Raw genomic sequence first — 20,742 nt, 5'->3', positions numbered from 1 at the left:
TGTTGCTCTTTCTCAAAACAAACGCGACAGAATAGAGCGTTATGCCTTCGAGCGCCTTTATATGATGAGGCACTCCGACCGCCAACACAGCGGCCGTGTGATTCACTGGACTCCTGATCGACGTCGAACCCTTCGGCGTCGGGGACCAGGTCGGCATTGAGCTCTCCATAGTCAAGCACCCGCGGAATGGCAAAGCAGCAGTCTAAAACCGCGGTGGCTAGTGGCGCTAAGTGCACGGAAGTTTTTAAAAGACCTAAGGATGTGTCTAAGAAGGGGAGGCGTAAGGAACATGGACACTAGCCGAAAGGAAATGATGGGGCATATTGGACCCTTTCTCCGGCTTCGGTGCAAGCATTTGAGGGTGTCTCGGATGAGTCTACCGCGGCTGCACCGAGGCAGCTTTCTGGTTTGGCGTCGGACTCTGCGTCGAACGCCTCTATATCGAGAGCTGGCTCGGCACTGACCGCAGCATTGCCATCTACCGTGGCATGGAATGCGGCCACAACGTCGGCTGTGCATGTCCTATCGGCATCGGCCACAACGTCGGCTGCGCATGTCCTATCGGCATCGGCCACAACGTCGGCTGCGCATGTCCTATCGGCATCGGCCACAACGTCCATGTCTGCTCCACTTATGACTGCGGTGGCAGGATTAATCCCTCACCTGCTGTCCCCAGCGAGGACTCCCGGGCATTCCCCCTCAACACCTAGAACACCTGGTTTGGAGATGAGGGATAGAATGGGTTATGTGGAATTGCATGACTTGTTAGACTCTGCGTCAAGTACTCCTTCCGGATCTACTTTCTGTGGGTTCCTGAGCACTGGGCTCGATGCAGACAATTATGAGATGGAATCTGTTCGATTGCCCAAGACTCCTTCCTATTCCCCTGCTCGACTACAGGGGAAGTCGGGAGACATCGGAGCAGGGTATGCCTGCTACTGAATCAGGGCAGCGTTTGGACCGCCAGAATGTGACTCCTCAGCAGCATGTGCAACAACCTGCTGTTCTCCAACGCACACATGTGGATTTCACCACACTCTGCCAGATGACTATGCTGAATACCTCCGTTGGAAGTCACTGCAAGTACCTTCCGCGCATTCACGTGAGGAAGTGCCACTTCGGCCTCAACCACCTGCTTTTCAGCCATAGCCGCAACCACCTGTTATGGAATTGCAGCCGCAACCACAGGTGCAGCTACAGGACCAGGTTGTATATACATTCTCAGCCACAGCCTCAACCAGCGGCTGTTGTGCTACCAGACCCTGAACATCCGCCTCAGCTCCAGCTGTCGGCCAGGCGACCTGTGGAGAAGCCAAGTGGCAAGAGGAAGCAGAAGTCAACACCGCCACCTTCGGAACCACCTTCCTCACCAGAAGCTATGATATGGTAGAGGATTTGGATGTGAGTTCTGGGTCGGATGACGCGAGTCGGAGGTCAGATCCTCCTTCAGATGTGCCTCTTAAACTTTCTATCTCCAACAGAGGAATTAAAGGCATATCACGCCCTTAAACAGGACATTGCGGAGGCTCTGGGAATGGAACTGAAATCCCCAGATGTGGACGAAGTAGACCCTGTTTACAATATGATGAGGCGGTCAAAGATCTCTCATCCAGTCGCGCTGACTATGATTCCAGCTATCAGTAAGGCTGCTAAGACGGCATGGGAAATTATGCAGGTTGCAGCACCTATGTCTAAGTGCCTTGAAAATCTGTATAGGATCGCGGAGGAGGGCAGTGCTTATTTGCTCCGTCATCCAGTGCCTAATTCATTGGTCATCGATTGCGCCACTACATCAAAGGGTGGTCGACACCTGTGGATAAGGAAGGCCGGAAAATAGATGTAATGGGAAGAAGAATTTACAGCATGGCTAGTCTTGCAATTCGGATTGCAAACTATGCGGCCTGCATGGCCAGATATTGCCATTTGTTGTGGGATACCCTATTACAAGATTCCACCTCTATGACACCTGAAGAATTTCAGTGGAAGTTTCATGAAACCTATGAGAAGATGACAGCTGTAACTAGGCAGCAATTGAGCACCTTTAAACATTTGGCCGAGATGGAATCCTGCGCAATGGTGACAGCTGTGAGTATGTGCAGACATGCCTGGCTTCGCTCCACCTCACTCCAACAAGACATGAGGGATAGGGTGGAAGCTCTGGCGTATGATGGAAAAGGCCTTTTCCATGAGGACACTGATACTTCAATGGAAACCTTGAAGAAATCTAAGTTTACTGCACGTACGTTCATGTCAATCTCTAGCACAGCGGCTACTGCATCAAAGAGTCACCCTTATTACCGTCAGCGCAACAAGTACCAAGAAAAGAAGGAATTCAAAAGGCAATACCAACCCTATCAACGATCTAAGGGGTATAATAAAAAAAACCAAAAGTAAATGCAACACGTCAAGCTAAGGACACTCCTAAACAAAATTTTTGATGGAAACGTTCGTCCACTAAACTCGAACGAACATCCAACCACAGAAATTGTTGGCCTAATACCACCTTTGCCAGCCAAACAATCCGGGACCACTACCACCGGTCCTGTAGTTGCCAGGAATTCCATCAAACTGGCAAGCCATGCCCAAGCATGGCATAATATAACATCAGATTGGTGGGTCTTGTGGATATTACATACAGGATATGCACTGGAGTTCGAGACCAAGCCTCCATTTTCGGGACTAAAGTTCACACCTGCCACAGAAATATTACAGGAGGAGGTCAAAGTACTACTAGAGAAGCAAACAATTGCTCCGGTGCAGTGGGAAGACAGACTATTGGGTTATTACTCCCAGCATTTCAAGATTCCGAAGAAGGATGGCGGAATCTGGGCAATTATGGACTTAAGAGGTCTAAATCGTTAGATACTGACCAGAAAATTCAGAATGATGACATTGCAATTTATTCTGCCCTTTTGGTGCAGGGAACATGGGCGGCAACCTTGGATCTGATGGATGCCTACTGCCATTTAGGCATTCAGGAGAACTACCGCAGATACCACAGGTTCACGGTGGGAAGTCAAATATGCCAGTATTTGGTTCTCCCGTTTGGTCTGTCGACAGCGCCAAGAGTCTTCACCGAGGTTATGGCAGTGATAGTAGCTTACCTGAAGACGTAGAGTGTGATGGTTTATTCCTCCCTGGACGACTGGCTCCTAGTCAGTCACAGCAGAGAACTCTTGGTCCATCAGATTCAGCACGTCATCCACCTGCTGGAAGACCTGGGCGTCAACATCAGTTGGAAGAAATCAAATCTTACCCCTGTACAACGGATAGTGTTCATTGGAGCAGTATTAGACTTCAGGGAGAAACGAGCGTATTTACCACTAGAATGCGTTCACCAGATAGGATTACTTATTTAGCAGTTTCTGGACTTCTCACATCAACCACCGGTGCGCATACAGAAGCTGCTAGGCCTGATGGCCTCTTGTACCGCCACTTTACGGTATACGAGACTGAACATGCGTATACTGCAGCGGTGGTACCTCCGCAACTTCCGCCCCAATGTGGACAGTCAGAAAATGTAGTTGTCCATACCCCAAGACGTTCTAAACAGTTTGGGGTGGTGGATGAAGGAAGAGAACCTGATACAGGGTGTTCAGTTTGCGCTGTTAGCCACCATGCGCTGGGTGATGACAGATGCATTGTTGGCAGGGTGGGGAGCGCATTGCATGGACCATTGCATTCAGGGTGCGTGGACGCAGCCCCAGAACCAACAGTACATGTAGCTACTTGCTACATCTTACTGAAAGTCTGTAGCGGTGGCTAATAAATATTATTCATTTCAACAAGAGGCAAATGATATGTTTAAAGTCCCTCCCATGGATGCCCCTGTGGTGGCTCTGTTGTCAGGGGCACTGTTACCCAGAGATGGGGAATCAGCCTTGATGGTGTGGTTGGGCAATTTAATGTAAATTCTTGTAAATTGGAATGTAAATTCTTGGCTACAGGAGTTGGTTAACTCCTCGTTACATGAGGGTTTTGTGCCAGCAGCCCTTAAAGAGGCAGTAGTTCGCCCTCACTTGAAGAACCCCTCCCTGGACCCTGAGGTCTTTGCCAACAATAGGCCGACCTCCAGTCTCCCTTTTTTAGTGAAAGTGTTGGAGAGGGTTGCATATACCCAGCTCAAGAGGGTTTTGGAGGAAACCAATTAGCTTAATTCTTATCAGTTGGGTTTCAGGCCTTGGCATAGCACAGAGACAGCACTGGTCGCTCTGGTAGATGACCTTTGGGACCTTGACGAGGTAGTGTTCCTGTCTTGGTCCTTTTAGATCTCTCAGTGGTTTTTGACACTGTTGATAATGCTATCCTTCTTGACTGCCTGCGTGGGTTGGGTATTGGGGGCACTGTTTTACAGTGGTTCCGTTCTTAGTTTAGCGGGCGTGTCCAGTCGGTATGCATTGAAGACAGGTGTTCTGACCCATGGCCACTTCTTTATGGAGTTCCCCAGGGTTCAGTTCTTGCCCCTATCTTTTTTAACATCTATATGAAGCTGCTGGGTCAGGTCATTTGCCATTTAGGGGTGAGATTCCATCAATACGCTGATGATACTCAGCTGTACATTGCCATCCTAGACCATGCTGGGGATGCTGTTTCTGTGTTTGCTCGATGTCTGGAAGCTATTAAGATCTGGATGACTCAAAACAAGCTCAGACTAAACCCCACTAAGACTGAGCTGCTCTTATTCAGCCCTCATACCGGCCAACAGTTGGATCCAAACCTTTTTTTGGGTGGGGTGGCACTGCCCCCAAAGGAGCTGGTCCGTGATTGGGGTTCTTTTTATTATTTTTTAATTATTATTATTTTAGTTTTATATCCCGCTCTTCCTACAAGGAGCCCAGAGCGGTGTACTACATACTTGAGTTTCTCTTTCACAACAACCCTGTGAAGTAGGTTAGGCTGAGAGAGAAGTGACTGGCCCAGAGTCACCCAGCTAGTTTTATGGCTGAATGGGGATTTGAACTCGGGTCTTCCCGGTCCTAGTCCAGCACTCTAACCACTACACCACGCTGGCTCTTCTTTTGGACTCGTGCCTCCTGCTTGAACTACAGATGGAGGCTGTGGCTAGAAGTGCAATTGCCCTCTGCAATGCCAGGTCAGTTCAGAATAAGACCAAAATTGTCCATGATTTGATCGTGGAGGAGGGAGCTGACCTGGCATGTATAACTGAGACCTGGTTGGGGGAGGCAAGTGGTCCAGAGTGCGCTCAGCTTCTCCTACCAGGCTATTCTGTTGTGGAGCAGGCTAAGGGAAGTGCGTGGGTGGGGGAGTGGCTGTGGTCCATAAGAATACCATCTGCCTTACCAGGGCCCCTGTAAGTCAGCTGACTTGTATTGAGTGTGTATTTTTGAGGCTGGGTACTAGGGATAGATTGGGGATTCTGTTGCTGTACCGTCCACCCCACTGCCCAACTGACACCCTAACAGAGCTGGTCGCAAAGTTGGTGTTGGAGTCTCCAAGATCTTTGGTGCTGAGGGACTTGAATATCCACTTTGGGGCTGGCTTGTCTGGTGCGGCCCAGGAGTTCATAGCGGCCATGACAACTATGGGCCTATCCCAGTTAGTTTCTGAACCAACTCATGTTGCTGGCCACACACTTGATTTAGTCTTTTGTTTGGGTCAGGGGGGTGTTCTGTGGTTTCCCCATTGTCATGGATGGACCACTACCTGGTTAAGGTTGGTTTCACAGCCACAATCCACCCCTGCAGGGGTGGAGGACCTATTAGGATGGTCCGGCCAAAAAGGCTGCTGGACCCAGTAGGATTCCAAAAAGCCTTGAAGATTTTGAAGTTGCTGCGGCCAGTTATTCTGTCAGTGCCCTGGTGTGAACCTGGAACGAGGAACTCAACAGGGCAGTAGACATGATTGCTCCTAAGCATCCCTTTCAGTCTGCTTCTAAAATGGCCCCTTGGTAAACTGAGGAGTTGCAGGGGCTGAAGCGGCTGCGTAGGCAACTGGAACTCAAGTGGAGGAGAACTTGGCTTGAATCTGACAGGATGTAGCATAGGACCCATTTTAAGGCTTATGCGATAGCGGTGCGTGCAGCAAGAAAATATTTTGGTCTGCGCGCATTGCATCCACAGGTTCGTGTTCAGCAAAGCTATCCTGGGTTGTGAGGAGCTGTATTTCTGTTTCTTTTGCCTTAAACCTTGGAAACATTCTGCTGTGATGCTTTTAATGGGTTCTTTGTGGACAAAATCTCCTGTTTTTGGGCCGACTTGGACTCCACCACTTTTGTGGAGTCTATGAAGGAGGTGTGCAGCAATCCCTCTTGCAGTGGTTGGATCAGTTTCAATCTGTGACTCCTGAGGATGTGGACAAGCTACTTTGGGTAGGGCGGCCTACCACCTGTTCTCTGGATCCTTGCCCGACTGGGCTGTTTCTGTCTAGCAGGGAAATTGTTGGAGGTAGCCTAGTTAATATCATAAATGCATCGCTGAGGGAGGGTAGGATGCTTCCTTGTCTGAAGGAGGCAATGGTTAGACTGTTAAGCCTTTCCTGGATCTTTTAACGATGGATAGTTATAGGCCAGTCTCCAATCTCCCTTGGTTGGGCAAGGTGATTGAGAGGGTGGTGGCTGACCAGCTCCAGGCAGTTTTGGAGGAAACTGATTATCTAGACCCATTTCAAACTGGCTTTAGAGCTGGCCATGGGGTTGAGACAGCCTTAGTCGGCCTGATAAATGACCTTTACTGGGGAATCGACTGAGGGAGTGTGACTCTGTTGGTCCTTTTGGATCTCTTGGCGGCGTTCGATACCATCTAACATGGTATCTTTCTGGATTGCCTGAGGGAGCTGGGGATAGGGGGCACTGGTTTGCAGTGGTTCTGCTCCTATATCTTGGGTAGATTCCAGATGGTGGAGCTTGGTGACAGTTGCTCCTCAGAACAGGATCTGTTATATGGAGTCCTTCAAGGCTCCATTCTGTCACCAATGCTTTTATTTTTATTTATTTATTTTAACATATTTTTATACTGCCTAAAACTTTCCAATATATACATGAAACCGCTGGGTGTGGTCATCAGGAGATTTGGTACTGGGTGTTATCAGTATGCAGATGACACCCAAATCTACTTCTCCTTTTCATCTGCATCATCAGGAAACTTCATTCATTCCCTAAATGCCTGCCTACAGGCAGTATTGGGCTGGATGAGGGATAACAAATTAAAGCTGAATCCAAGCAAGACAGAGGTGCTCATTGTAGGGACTCAGAATTTGAGGGATGAGTTAGACCTTTTTGTGCTGGATGGGGTTGCACTCCCCCGGAAGGAGAAGGTACACAGCTTGGGAGTACTCCAGGACCCAGGCATTACCCTGGTATCTCAGGTGGAGGCTATGGCCAGGAGCTCTTTCTATTAGCTTCAACTGATCCGACAGCTGCATTCATTTCTTGAAGAGGACCATTTCAAAACAGTGGTGCATCAGCTGGTAACTTCCAGGCTTGACTATTGCAACACGCTCTACGTGGGGCTGCCTTTGTACGTAGTTTGGAAAGTTCAGTTAATTCAAAATGCAGCAGCCAGATTGGTCTGTGGGGCAACCTGGAGAGACCATATTATGTTTGTTTTGAAACAGCTGCACTGGCTGCCGATATGTTTCCAGGGAAAATACACAGTGCTAGTTATTACCTTTAAAGCCTTGAATGGCTTAGGTCCGAGTTATCTTAGAGAGCGCCTTCTTCTGTATGATCCCCAAGGCAAGTTAAGGTCATCTGAGGAGATCCATTTTCAGTTACCACCAACATGTCTTGTGGCAACTCAGAGGCGGGCCTTCTCTGTGCGTGCTTCTGGGCTGTTGAATGCACTCCCAGCAGAAATCCTCAATCCGAGTTCATTATTGGCTTTCAGGAGAGCCCTTAAGATCTATCAGTTTGGCCTGGCCTTTCAGGGTTTTTAAAATCTTTAAACTGTAAAGGTTTGGCCTGGTTTTCCAGCATTTTAAAAACTGTTTTAATTGTTTTCATAATGGTTTTGTGTTGTTTTTACAGTTTTCAATTTTAACAATTAATTAATTTTTAGTTTTGTGTTAATATAAACTGCCCTGAGCCATTTTTGGAAGGGTGGCATAGAAATCAAATAAATAAATATATGTGCAAATTCACCCTTTCAGTCGACACTTACTACACTTCAAGTATTGCGGGGTACATTATCAATACAAAGCCCTTGGGCTATCATCAGCCCCAAGGGTATTTACCAACATACTGGCACCACTCATCGCGCACCTGAGACTACAGGGTGTCCGTATCATTGCCTACTTGGACAACTTCCTTTTAAAATCTCTGTCCATGCTGGTGGCAGCAAGGGATCTTCAGTTAACTTTACAGACACTAGACCAACACGGGTTCCTTGTGAACAGAGAGAAGAGCCACCGGATACCGTCCTCCCAAATACTGCACCTAGGTGTACAAATAGATATGCAAAAAGACAACCTTTTCTTGGCAGAAGAGTACTTACTAGCACTACTACAACAAGAGGTAGCAGCAGTAATATGGTAATATTGGAGTGGTCAAGCTACTCTCACTAGCACTAATTCTCGGCCTAATGGTGGACTCTGTGCCATGGGCCAGGTTTCTCTTGAGAGGTCTTCAGTGGTTCCTACTTCAGTTTCAGAGTCCTATAGCATGGAAGATGAACATAACAGTGTGTATACCGCAACAAATGCTAGAGTCACTCCAGTGGTGTATGACGCGTTACAACCTTGAGTGGGGAAAAGAGTTCCTCGGCCCACCCTGGGTTATTGTTACAACAGATGCGTGCGAGACTGGGTGGGGAGCACATTGATTATGCAGTTCAGCCCAGGGACGCTGGTCCAGGACAGAATCCCTACACAGTATCAATTGGCTGGAGCTGAGAGCTATTCACCTGGCATTATTGTAGTTCCGGGACACAATATACAAAAAACACGTGTTGAAAATACTGACGACATGACTGCAAAAGCCCACATAAACAGGCAAGGGGGGACCAGATCAAGATTGCTGCAGGCTGAGTCAAGAACAGCTACTACCGGGGGAGTGGGCACTCAACAGGAAGGTTTTCTAGAGGATCATGTGATGCTTCAGGAGAGCACAAGTGGACCTATTTGCATCGGTTCTCCATAGTCCCCAGATTCTTCACTCGTTTTCCATCTCCATAGGCAGAGGCAGTGGATGCCCTATCAGCACAGTGGCCATCGGGTCTTCTCTGTGCATTTCCTCCGACACCACTTCTGATGCTATTCCTCCGTGTCCGACAATTCAAAGCCCAGGCCATCCTGGTAACTCCATACTGGTCCAGGAGACCATGGTTCCCAGAACTGTATCACATTACCATGCAGGAACTCTGGTTCCTTCCAGTGTTGGAAGACCTATTACATCAGGGTCCAGTAGAACACCACGATCCAGGCTGGTTACAGCTAGCCACCTGGAGACTGAGTGGGGAATAATGATATAGTATGCTTATATGGACAGTGTGTTGACTACCATGTTAGCTTCCACAAGGGACTCAACAAAACGCATCTACCAATACACGTGAAGAGCTTTTCTGCATTGGTCAGTTAGACATGACATTCCCTGTGGCGCAGCAACAATTAAACATTTCCTAGAGTTCCTTCAAGAGGGTTTGAACAAGGGACTCAAAGCTAACACGCTGAGGTGACAGGCGGCATCGCTGGCTGGAATCTTTATTTATTTATTGTATTATATTCATTCATTCATTCATTCGATTTCTATACCGCCCTTCCAAAAATGGCTCAGGGCGGTTTACCCAGAGAAATAACAAGCAAATAAGATGGAACCCAAAGTGCTCACAATCTAAAAAGAAACATAAGATAGATACCAGCAACAGTCACTGGAGGTACTGTGCTGGGGGTGGATAGGGCCAGTTACTCTCCCCCTGCTCAATAAAGAGAATCACCACATTAAAAGGTGCCTCTTTGCCAAGTTAGCAGGGATTTCTAGAAGAAAGGATCTGAATCATCCACATCTTAAAAGGTTTCTGAGGGGAGCAACACTGATATCACCCATGGTGGTCCATTGATTCCTATCCTGGAGCTTGCACACCATACTCACAGCACTACAGGTATCACCATTTGGACCAGTAAGATCCATACTTCTGAGATTCCTGTCATACAAGACCACTTTTTTTTATAGTGGTGACTTCTGCACGCAGGATATGAGAGCTACACGCCCTGTCTGCTCATAAGAATCTCTTTATCTTCTCGACTGACTCAGTCCTCCCCTTTTTCTGACCTAAGGTGACATCATCCTTCCATCATGCACAGGATGCCATGGTACCATCCTTTTGTCCTACACTGATACATGCAAACGAAAGGGAGTGGCACAAGTTGGATATCTAGAGATGTCTTAAAATTGTACTTAAAACGTACCGAGGGTTTCAGACATACAGAGGCTTTATTGGTTAATTTTCTACCAGCATCTATGGGCAATCAGGTATCAGCTCCTACTATTGTCAGATGGATACGTGCTTGTATCTCGCTAGCATATGAGTCTCTTCATTTACGTTCCGCAGAGCACATACTGACACACCGTACAGAGAGCAGCAGCCACCTCTGCGGCTTTCTTAACAAATGCACCTGTCCAGGAGATGTGTAGGGTGGCCACATGGAAGGCGCCATTGACCTTCATAAGGCATTGCAAGATCAACCCATACACACCTTCCAAGTGGCATGTGGCTGCAGGGTGCTTCAGCAGCTTCTTCCCCCGAGTAGGCAAGGACGCTTCCTCCTAGAGAGTGTTAGGCCAGAGCTGGAGTATGTCCCAGTCAGAGCTGTCCTTGGCTCTAGGCAGCAGAGAAAGGAGCGTTGGTTCATTTAAATCTCGGCCCTCCCAGGTGGTATACTGGCCTACTCCATGGGGAACCTATGCGTGCTGAAAATCAGTTATTGTTACAGTGGCTACTGTATTCTCTATATTATTCTGTTTTTTCCTTACTATATGTTATATAACTGTTCTATAGTTCAATACTAATTGTTATGTACGTCAATATTAATCACAAATTTGGCCTAAAAGTACTGGGTGGGGTTATCCATCCCGGGCTCTTAAGGCTTGCAACACTTTTCAATTAGTCCTGCCTGGGAGCACTTGGGAAGGATAACCCAATCAGAGGTGTCCTCAGCTCCAGCAGGAAGAAGCCTTCACAGTAAGTGAACCAATGCTCCTTTCTTGTGTAGTGAGGCTATATGAGAGACAGCTATATGAGAGGATTACTACTGCCTTTATTTCCCTAGCATCATTGTTTTGTTACTAAAATGCTTGCTCCTTACTTTTTTCTTAATGATTTTGTTGCAGGGGAAACAAAAATTATCCCATAATATACACCTGTGTCTAGTCCCTCTGCCCCCACAAAATATGGCAATAAGGCCTAGCCTCTAAAAGGGGTTATATGGCTAGCTTGTAATCCCAAAGCTGTTTAGCCCAGCCAGATAACACAGCTTCTTAGGGAATGCATGCACAGCACGTCTAGGGCTACAACTAGATGTGATTACAGACGAACTTCATTAAGCATTACCTACATGTCTCAAGCCTGCCTGTAGAAGTGCCACTTTTAAAAGAAGAAAATGGAGTGCAGTGTTGGAATTAACTGTTAGTATCAGATTGTGTAGTGTCACTGAAATGGGAGAATGCACACAGCCCTAACCATAGACCACGTTGTCTAGAATCAAGTGATAATGCCCCAGGTCGGGTTTCCCTGAATCTCTTCTGATGTAGCCCAGTGGTATCATAAATCATGGTTTGTATTCTTACGGTATAAGAATTGAGTCAATGTATTTATTAAAATCAGTGGGTGTCTTTTGTTGAACAGTCTTGATTGATTAACAGTCTTAGCTGCTTGATAATGAGCTTAGCCCTCTTATATACACACATTTGTTTAAAAGTATAAATTTGATCAGTCTAAGCATATTAAATTCTTTTTAGCAAACAATTCTGCCATATGATAAACACGTCCAAAGATGACAATGTCATCCTCTGTGTTTGGCCTCCAGTTATTCTGTGCTATGTGAAACAGGGCAAGGTGTGCGTGTCTGTGTAAACTCTCCCTGCCCTAAGATTCAAGGTGGGTTACAGCAATTACATAGAGATGTATTATGGTTTGCCATCAGATGAGAGTACCAAAGATATCGAGTGCTGTTGGAAACACTGACTGATATCCAGACTAATGCTGCACATACAGTGGGGTAGGGGCAAATGTTACCAGTTCCCACCTCCCCATCTCCTGAAAATAAGTACTTTAAAAGAAAACAGTTGAAAAGATGGAGTGTATGAGTTCTAAGATTTGGCGTGGCTAGCATTCCTCTTAACAGCTAGCTATTAGGCTTCTAAGACATAGTATAGCTGGCCATGCTCCACAGGAAAAGGAGGACCATATGTGCTGCTTGGTCTGTTGCAGTATGCGTGCTCTTATATAATTGTACAGAGATAAAACAGAATAATAATCTTGTCTTGACCATGTTGTGAGCTCTCGTTGCATGGTGGAGCACCTCTTCTTTTTGCAAGCAAGCCATTGTGCAAGCTGTCTTTACTATTCTGGATATCTTTAGAAGCAGCTTCTGACTCATGAATCTCTGCAAGAGGAACAGAAAAGCAACTCTCCCCCCCCCCCGAATTTTTGCAGGCACCAGCACACTTCTAAAGAGGGTTCTTTGGATCATGTCTTAATCTCAGTTTTAAAAATAGATTCTCCTATTTTAAAAGAAGCATTGAAGCTCAGCTGTTAAGTGTATTTTGTCTCATTTACACTGTCCTTTTCAGATTACCCAGCAGTTGGAAGGTATCTGTTTGCAAGTGATTGGAACAGTTTTACAACAACATGTTTTAGGTAAGAATTATGGTTTCCAGTTCTATATAAGGAGCCTAAACATGAGGTGCGACTCCTGTGTTCAAGCTATTTTAATAATGTCTTGCTCCTGTTACAGAATTCTATGAGGAAATCTTCTCCTTGGCTCACAGTCTGACATGCCAGCAGGTTTCAGCACAGATGTGGCAGCTTTTGCCTCTGGTCTTTGAAGTATTTCAGCAGGACGGTTTTGATTACTTTACAGGTGAGTGTTGCATATTATGTCATTGAACTCAGACTGCATTGCAGAAATGAAGTAGATAGATCTGGAAAGATAAAATCTTAAAAGCTTTTAGCTTTTACTAGCTGACCCTGCACAGAGCATCTGTGCGGTCATGCACTGAGTCTGTGGCATCCTCCCCCCCCCCCAGCCCCACAACTCTCTCGCTTGGGCTCCCCCCCAGCCCCACAACTCTCTCGCTCGGGTTCCCCGCCCCCTCGCCCCCACAACTCTCTCGCTTGTTTGTTTCGACCTGTCATTGTCCAACTGTCCTTCAGTCTCCATTTCTCTGCCGGCAGGTGTAGCAGATGAGCAATAGTAATGTGTTCTGTGGCGGACAGCCGCCCCCTTCTGCCGAGCTCACTGGCGCTTGCTGATGTGGTCCAACGCAAACTCCCTCAGCTCCAACTGACAGTCGACCCCAGCTGGCAAACTTCCTCCTGACAGTGGGTGTGGCAGGCAGGCACTAACAACAGTCTCCCTGCCGCCCAACCGCTTTCCGCAGCGCCCTCGTTCTGGCCTCAAGCTCCTTGGCGCATTTTGAGGTGGCGAACCGCCACCCACCCCCTTCTGTCGAATTCCCTGGCCCTTTATGTTGCAGCCCTCAACAAACTCCCCAGTCCCTAAACTCCTTGCTTCACGACCCCAGCCGGCAAACTCCCTGGCTTTTGCACTCCTCTCCGGCTGCTTCCTTCTCGCTTTCCGAACTCTCGTGTGCTGTCAGCCAGTCACTTCCCCCCACTCTGTCAGCCAGTTGCCTCCTTTCCTTTCCCTCCCTATCAGCCAATTGCCTCCTTTTTGTCACATCCCCACGCATGGCCCGTCTTAGAGAAATAAGTATATAGATAGCTACTGTGAGGGGAAAGCCTGTATAACTGTTTATTGTTCTTTTAAAAAACACAGATATGATGCCACTGTTGCATAATTACGTAACAGTTGATACAGCCACACTCTTGTCTGACACAAAGTACCTAGAAATGATCTACAGTATGTGCAAAAAGGTAGGTAGCCCCATAATCTTCCTGATTTAAGGTATGTTGCTGAGCACTTCGTGATTAGGTGGCTAAATCCTGTTTACTTTTTGTACTGTATAGGTGAGACTGATGCCTTGCTTAGAAGCCCATTCTAATTTACATTGCTCAAGAGACTGCAAAGACCAGCAACTCAGCAAGGATCTAGGCAAACCACAGGTTGAGGACTTGGTTAAGGGTTAACATTTTAACCCTCATCCTGGGGCAACTTCCTACCCCCAACTGTGTAAATATGTGTAAACATAAAAACCAGTGAACTCCCCAGCTATGCCCTTGTTGTTGTTACCTGCTCTTAGTACACAATATATCAAAAAAAATATGGCCACTCGCCATTTATATTTGTTTCTAATTTTTTTAAAATGACACTGGGCAGAAAAACCACCTGAAAATTAATCCCTAACATGGGGGTGGTTTTGATCCCAATCCCATGTGAAGTCAGTTGAGTAAAAACAGCCTCAAATTGTATGGACGTTCTCCATTGGAGTAGTTTCAGTCTCAGCCCTATGTTAAGTCACTTGGGAAATGAGTAAAAGTCTTGTTTATCTTCAGTAACTTAACTTTTGTTTCCCCTTGCAAGCTCAATTGACCTTGTAAGGTGATAGTGTCCGGCCACTAGTCTGAGGCACTGCACAGTTCTGTACTCCCTAGTTTGAGCAGATAAAACCAGTCCTTCTCAGAATGTCAGATCTATTATTTGGAACAACTAAATCATTTAGAAGCCCCAACCTCACAGAAGCACCAGAACAAAGTCAGAGGGATCACAACAGGTAGCAACCATGTCATCTCAGCTTCAGTAAGCTTGGCATCAGTGGATCAGCCATCAACACTATATATTTGGGTTTTTCCTGGTGGAATGCAGCCCAACAAAAGGGGGTTTGCAGCTTGGTTTCACGTGGAGTGAACAAGAAGATGTCAAGAGGACGTGTCTGGCACTAAACAGTGTGGTGAACCTCACTCTACCTGCCAGTGAACATACTGAGATAATGGTTACATGACAGACAGGAATAGCAGAAAATGGTTCATTCATTGCAACCAGTCTGTCACTGGTCTTGTGCAAACATCGTATGTGAATGCATAGAAGCTGCATGTGAAACAGTCAGTACGCACATTACAGGAAACCTACATGCTTACGGTTACAGAATATATTTTGCACATCATTCTCAGGAATCCAAGAGATGTGAGATGCATGCCATCCTGAGAAAACATGCATGTAGAAGCCCCCTGATTTAACAGATCTATCTTGGCCTATTAGTCCTGGCTGATGTTTCATGCCAGTAATGAAGCTCTGCAGGGACTGTGGGCAGCACTTTTGGGGCATTCCTACTTCTTTGCAATGATGCAGCTGAAGTGGTTTGAGGGTATCAAAAGTAATTTATGGCTTGATGACAAAGCCACACAACAGGAGAGAAGTAGATTCATAGGCCTGACGTTGATGATAATAGTAGCAAATGCTGAGCGTTTTGTTGGTTAAAATAGCATTTTTAGTGGCTTGATAAAAGTAAAGGACACCCACAGTCGGGAATGGCATAATATCGCTGTGACAGACCTGGGGGTTACTCTTATGCTTTCCTGGGATCTACCTTCAGTAGAGAGATTGCTCTGATCCCAATTTAGGAGCACACCGCTCCTTCGAGGTAGGCTGCCACTAGTTGAAGACTGATCTAAAGCCACTGACCAGGCTCAGACATGGCTTCAACAACCTATGACAACAACTGGCACTGTACAGTTGGAGTCCACACAACTGAGCTCTAGACAAACAGAGAGCCAGCACAGCATAGTGGTTAGAATGATGCACTAGGACTAGAACAGAGTTCAAATCCCCGTTCAACCATGAAATTCGCGGGGTGACTCAGGGCCAGTCATGTATCTCTCAGCCTAACCTACCTCACAGGGTTGTTGTGAGGATAAAAATAACCATGTACACCACTCTAAGCTCCTTGGAAGAAGAGTGGGATATAAATGTTTAATAATAAAATAAAATAAGAAAATCTAAATATAGTTCATCAATAGGCATAGGGAAAAGATTTGCAAGTGACCCTCCAGAACATTTTAGACCAGACTGAAGCCACTTCTAATTGTATTAAATGTATTAAGTAAATAAGGCTCATACCTCCCAGAGATGCAGCCACATTCACATAGGAAACTACTGTCATTTGTGTTTGGCTAGGAAGGACAGAAGACGTTGGTATTGTATGTATTGGAGTAGTGTTGTGTCCAAGAACGATTGATGGACAACAATCAAATTCATGTGACAATTGTGGGAAGTTGGTTTGTAGAAAACACTTGAGTAGCTGCCATACCTGTGGTGATTGCTTTTAGGTCAGTCTCTCTTGGCTAAAATGCCAATGAGAAATGAGACACTGAAGTTTGGATTCTCAGTAGTGTTGTTGTTGTTACATTTATATCCCGCTCTTCCTCCAAGGAGCCCAGAGCGGAGTACTACATACTTAAGTTTCTCCTCACAACAACCCTGAGAGAGACGTGACTGGCCCAGAGTCACCCAGCAAGTCTAATGGCTGAATGGGGATTTGAACTCGGGTCTCCCCGGTCCTAGTCCAGCACTCTAACCACTACACCACACTAGCTCTCTGTGTTGGGTTTCAGTTGGGTAGTGTTGGGTTTGAACTGTTGGGTTTTTTTTGTAGCTTGCAACTTGGATTTTCTGTCAGTTGTGCAGGGTTCTTGCTTGGGGTGCAGGGTCACTACTGCACTTCCCTGAAGTGAAATATAAAATTGTTTTTTCTGTAGTCTGGAAAAGTTGGGGGGCATCCAGTGTAACCAGTGAGAATACTTGGGAGTAAGTCCTATTCATGAGTAAAAGAATGATGGCAAGGTTAATGTAAGCCTTAACTTGAAAGCAAGCAAATTATAAGTATAAATTAAAAGTCTAAATGGATTTGCATACCTATGTACCATGTGGTGGTCTCCTTTAAAAAGATGTGGTTCTCACACGATAGAGAGCTAGTAGACTGCAGCTAATCAGAGCCCCTTGTGCCTGTTCAGATATGTGGGGACGCCAAAGGCACTATTGTGAATGACATACTGTGCAGCCAGTAGAGACAGGTGAGTAATATAGAGCCACCAGGTGACAAGTAACCACATAAAGGATTTCCTCCTGAACTGGATATATACTCACTCACTCTGTTGGGTTCAGCCTTCAAGAAGCTTCTTTGAGAAGGTTCTCAGAGCCGTAACTGCTAAAGTAATCTTGTGGATTGATCACCACCAGGGAGGACTGGTGTTTCTGAATAGTCCAGGCAGCAGTAAATACAAAGGAGCTGTTGGTGGTGATTAAGGCATTGGACCTGTAGTACCAATGAAAGTGACATTGGAGGCAGTGAAACAGGATGACACAAGTTGTTGAGTGGTCAAGTTGTCATATCCCCAAGGCAACTGGAGTGTGAGTGTATAATAATCCCCAGAGTGATGACCATGTGCATAAGATCAAGGAGGTCTTTCTCAGCTGTTGGGTGAGGACATCTCATGTGGGTTATCCTCCCCAGCATGCTCCAGAGGGCAGGACATATTTAAATTAGAGCCTTTAAGAGGCCCTGGAGGATAGCCCTTCCCAGTTTAGTTTCTCCTACAGAGCTCCAGAACGTACGACGCTGCCTTGCTTCTACTGCCACTCTACCTTTACTTCTCCTTTCTTCGCCTCTTCTTACCTCTGCTCCTCTACGTTTTACGCTTTAAAAAAACACCCCCCAAACACCAACTTCTCTACCACTTGGATTCTCTTCCCTACTTTACTCCCCTCTCTTGCCGAATGGAGTCTCAGAGATTCAGCATCCTTCATGTTTTGATGCCGAAGGGGAAGAAATCCGTGGAATCCTTCCAGCCTGGTAAGCCCCATCACCACTGCGTGATGGTGCATGCCGCACAGAACGCCCCACCACGGACCTCTGTGTCTTTGGGTGTGACAGGGGGGCGCAAGAACCACAACCCACTTTTGGGGCACCATAGTGGCTGGCTTACAGCAATCCAACATGCTCGGAAGTGTGACCGTTCGACCTCCCCCCTCAACAAACCGGAAAGCCTGGACCTCATTGTTCTGGAGATACAGAGACCTCATGGCCTGCGCCCCTTCCCGCCAAACCAACCATACAGCTTGGAATGGATGCTGACACGCCCATTTTCAAGAAAAGGAACCGATTCCCAAACGGAGGGACGACATTTCCCTGGGCGCCTCCTTGCCAGTGAACCTCAGGGAGAAATGCTTTCCCCTTGACCTATCGAGGGCAGGGTCAGAGGAGCTCCAACTGCGACGCCGCTCCATTTACCACCCAATCAGCCGGAGAGTGAGCTGATACAGGTCCCAGCAATCCCAGCCAGCCCGCTTCAGCCAGCTCTGGTGAGTCCAGAACATTTTGGCCAGTAGCACCTAGTGGACCAGTGCTTCTTCAATCTCCCTTGGGTCCCCCATCCCCCACTCCCACCGGAGAGGTACCTGAGTCCTGGCATCTCTGGTTTTTGTCTCGGCTAAATCAGATGCTTGAAAGCCACCAGTCAAAACACCCACATACAAAGCGCAGTGGACAGTCCACCTCCTCCTCACAGGACTCTGACTCCACTTCCGTGTCTTCAGAACCTTCTCCAAAAAAGAGAAAAAGAGGTCGTAAGCACAGACATGCCCTTAAGTCCGGGGGGGGGGGGGGAGTCAAACCGAAAGCATAAGCAGTCATCTTCTGAGCATTCATCCCTGATCTCTGACTATGATTCTCCTGACCCTTACCAAGGCAGACCCATGGACTCCTCGCTCCCACACGGGCCCTTGACACCCCAAGAAGAACCGTCAGGGTCAGGGAAGAAGCTTCCGGAACAGACCCAGAGCTTGAGTCCAAGGAAGAAGGAGAATGGTCCGATGGCCAACAAGTGGAGACCTCTTCCCATTCACGTAGGCTCTTTCCATCTGAAGATTTCTCTAACCTGTTTGTAAAGGCCTTACAGACTCTGGGCCTACAAATTGAGGGCTTACAGGGAACTACTGCTCCTTCCAGGGAGTCATTAGTCGTTCCCACCACTTCTTTGCCAGACCTGTTGTTTCCACTCCCAGAAACCTTTGCAGAAGTAGTAAGACAGGAATGGCAGGCTGCTTCTGTATGGAAGAAGACTACTCCACTAGCTAACTGTCAGGAGCCTATCTGTCGGGTGTCGAAGACGCAGTCACTGGAAGGTACTCGGAAGCCTCTTCAGTCTGCAAGAAAAACACAAAAGAACACTTTTCTACAGTATTGAGTTCAGACAGCCTCCCTCGCAAACTCAGTTCACTCACCAGATAGCACGGTTCCAGAGCAAAAGGAGTGCAAGGCGTTGCTAGGGGAGGCGTCTCAGCTAGGGCAGCTGTCAGGACTCGGTCAGGTAGCAGGGTAGGAGCAGGAAAAGCCTGGGTCTCGAAAGGCCAACACAAAGCTGAAGGTTCATCTGAGAGACTGAGACTCGGCTGAAGCAGGCTCAAAGAGACAACACGTCTTTCAGTGTTTAGCTGCTGCCTTCGGGTTTGATTTATAGCTGGGCTGAATCGCTCTCCGCCTTCGGCTAGCTGACACGGATTCATGATTTATCTGGTTTGTAAAGCAGGTGTTTGCTTCTCCTGAGTTCTTCCACATGTTGTCTGGGTTTTCTCAGTCATCTCTCGCAAGGATGCAAAGGTGTCTCAGTGGTGTGCTCTCCATTCCCTGTCTCTGCTACCTCCGATGGTCCCAGTTGTCCTGAAGCTTCGACTGGACCTGCCTTGGTTATCTGCTGTGGGCTGACAGCTGGCCTCTGCCCTGCAGCTGCTGGCAAACTGCTAGCTTCCCCTTCCTCTTCGCTATCTGAGGACGGAGGCATGACACTAACAAACACTATGGCTTTGTCGCTACAGCAGCAGCCTTATTTCAGACACTACCTGTTGACACTCATGTGGCCGCTCTCACATCTGGGGCCATACTACCCCAAGATGGAGAGTCCGTGCTCAAAGACCCCACTGTGAAAAGATGCTTGAATTCCAATTTAAAAAGAACAATGAATGCATCTCATTATCCTTATGGGCATCTATAGCAGCTTCTATCATCTCTAGGGCATCACTACTCTGGACGGACAAACTCCAATCACCACCGCCTGATCCACCCATACAGAGACAGATTCTCCTTAAAATTCAAAAGGCCCAAGCCTTTATAGCAGACACAACACTAGATTCTGTACATTTCGGGGCGCGCACCATGGCCAACAATGTGGTGGCAAGACACACTCTATGGCTAAATCACTGGCAGGTCAACACAGCTTCATGTTCTAACCTGTCATCAGTCACCTTTACAGCTACAAAACTCTTCAGGGACAAGGCCTTACAGGATGACTTAGTGGAGACAACGATAAGAAGAAGGCGCTCCCTTTCTCCACCCGCAAAGATGACAAACGGCCTAATAGAAGATTCAACCAAACTTTTTAGCCCTTTCGCTCCACTTTTCATCCCAGAGACAGGGACACAACACCACAGCGGCCTAACCGGAACAGGCCTTGCTTCAATCTCAAGGCTAATGCTACGAAACAACACTTTGGAGAACAGTCCAAACCTAGACAATCCTCCTGACTCTCTCCATCTCTCCATGCATCTCTCCATGTCTCAATCCATCCTCACTCCCGCCACCTCCTCCGCTTCTCCCAATACACAGTGCTCCCATTCGGC

At 47.1% G+C, this 20,742-nt stretch overlaps 1 protein-coding gene across 1 annotated transcript in view; it reads left to right on the top strand.

The window, feature by feature from the left end:
- The window catches only part of IPO7 (importin 7), an 85,086-nt gene that overhangs the window by 49,232 nt on the left and 15,112 nt on the right, over positions 1 to 20,742 (top strand). The window contains exons 17-19 of the mRNA XM_053287231.1: positions 12,743 to 12,809; positions 12,907 to 13,032; positions 13,951 to 14,048. Of these exons, the coding sequence (XP_053143206.1) occupies positions 12,743 to 12,809; positions 12,907 to 13,032; positions 13,951 to 14,048 (291 nt within the window). The remainder of the gene's footprint in view (positions 1 to 12,742; positions 12,810 to 12,906; positions 13,033 to 13,950; positions 14,049 to 20,742) is intronic.

Source organism: Hemicordylus capensis, chromosome 1, assembly GCF_027244095.1.
Source record: "Hemicordylus capensis ecotype Gifberg chromosome 1, rHemCap1.1.pri, whole genome shotgun sequence".
Taxonomy (NCBI): Eukaryota; Metazoa; Chordata; class Lepidosauria; order Squamata; family Cordylidae; genus Hemicordylus; species Hemicordylus capensis.
This window is presented reverse-complemented; position numbering and strand designations above follow the sequence as displayed.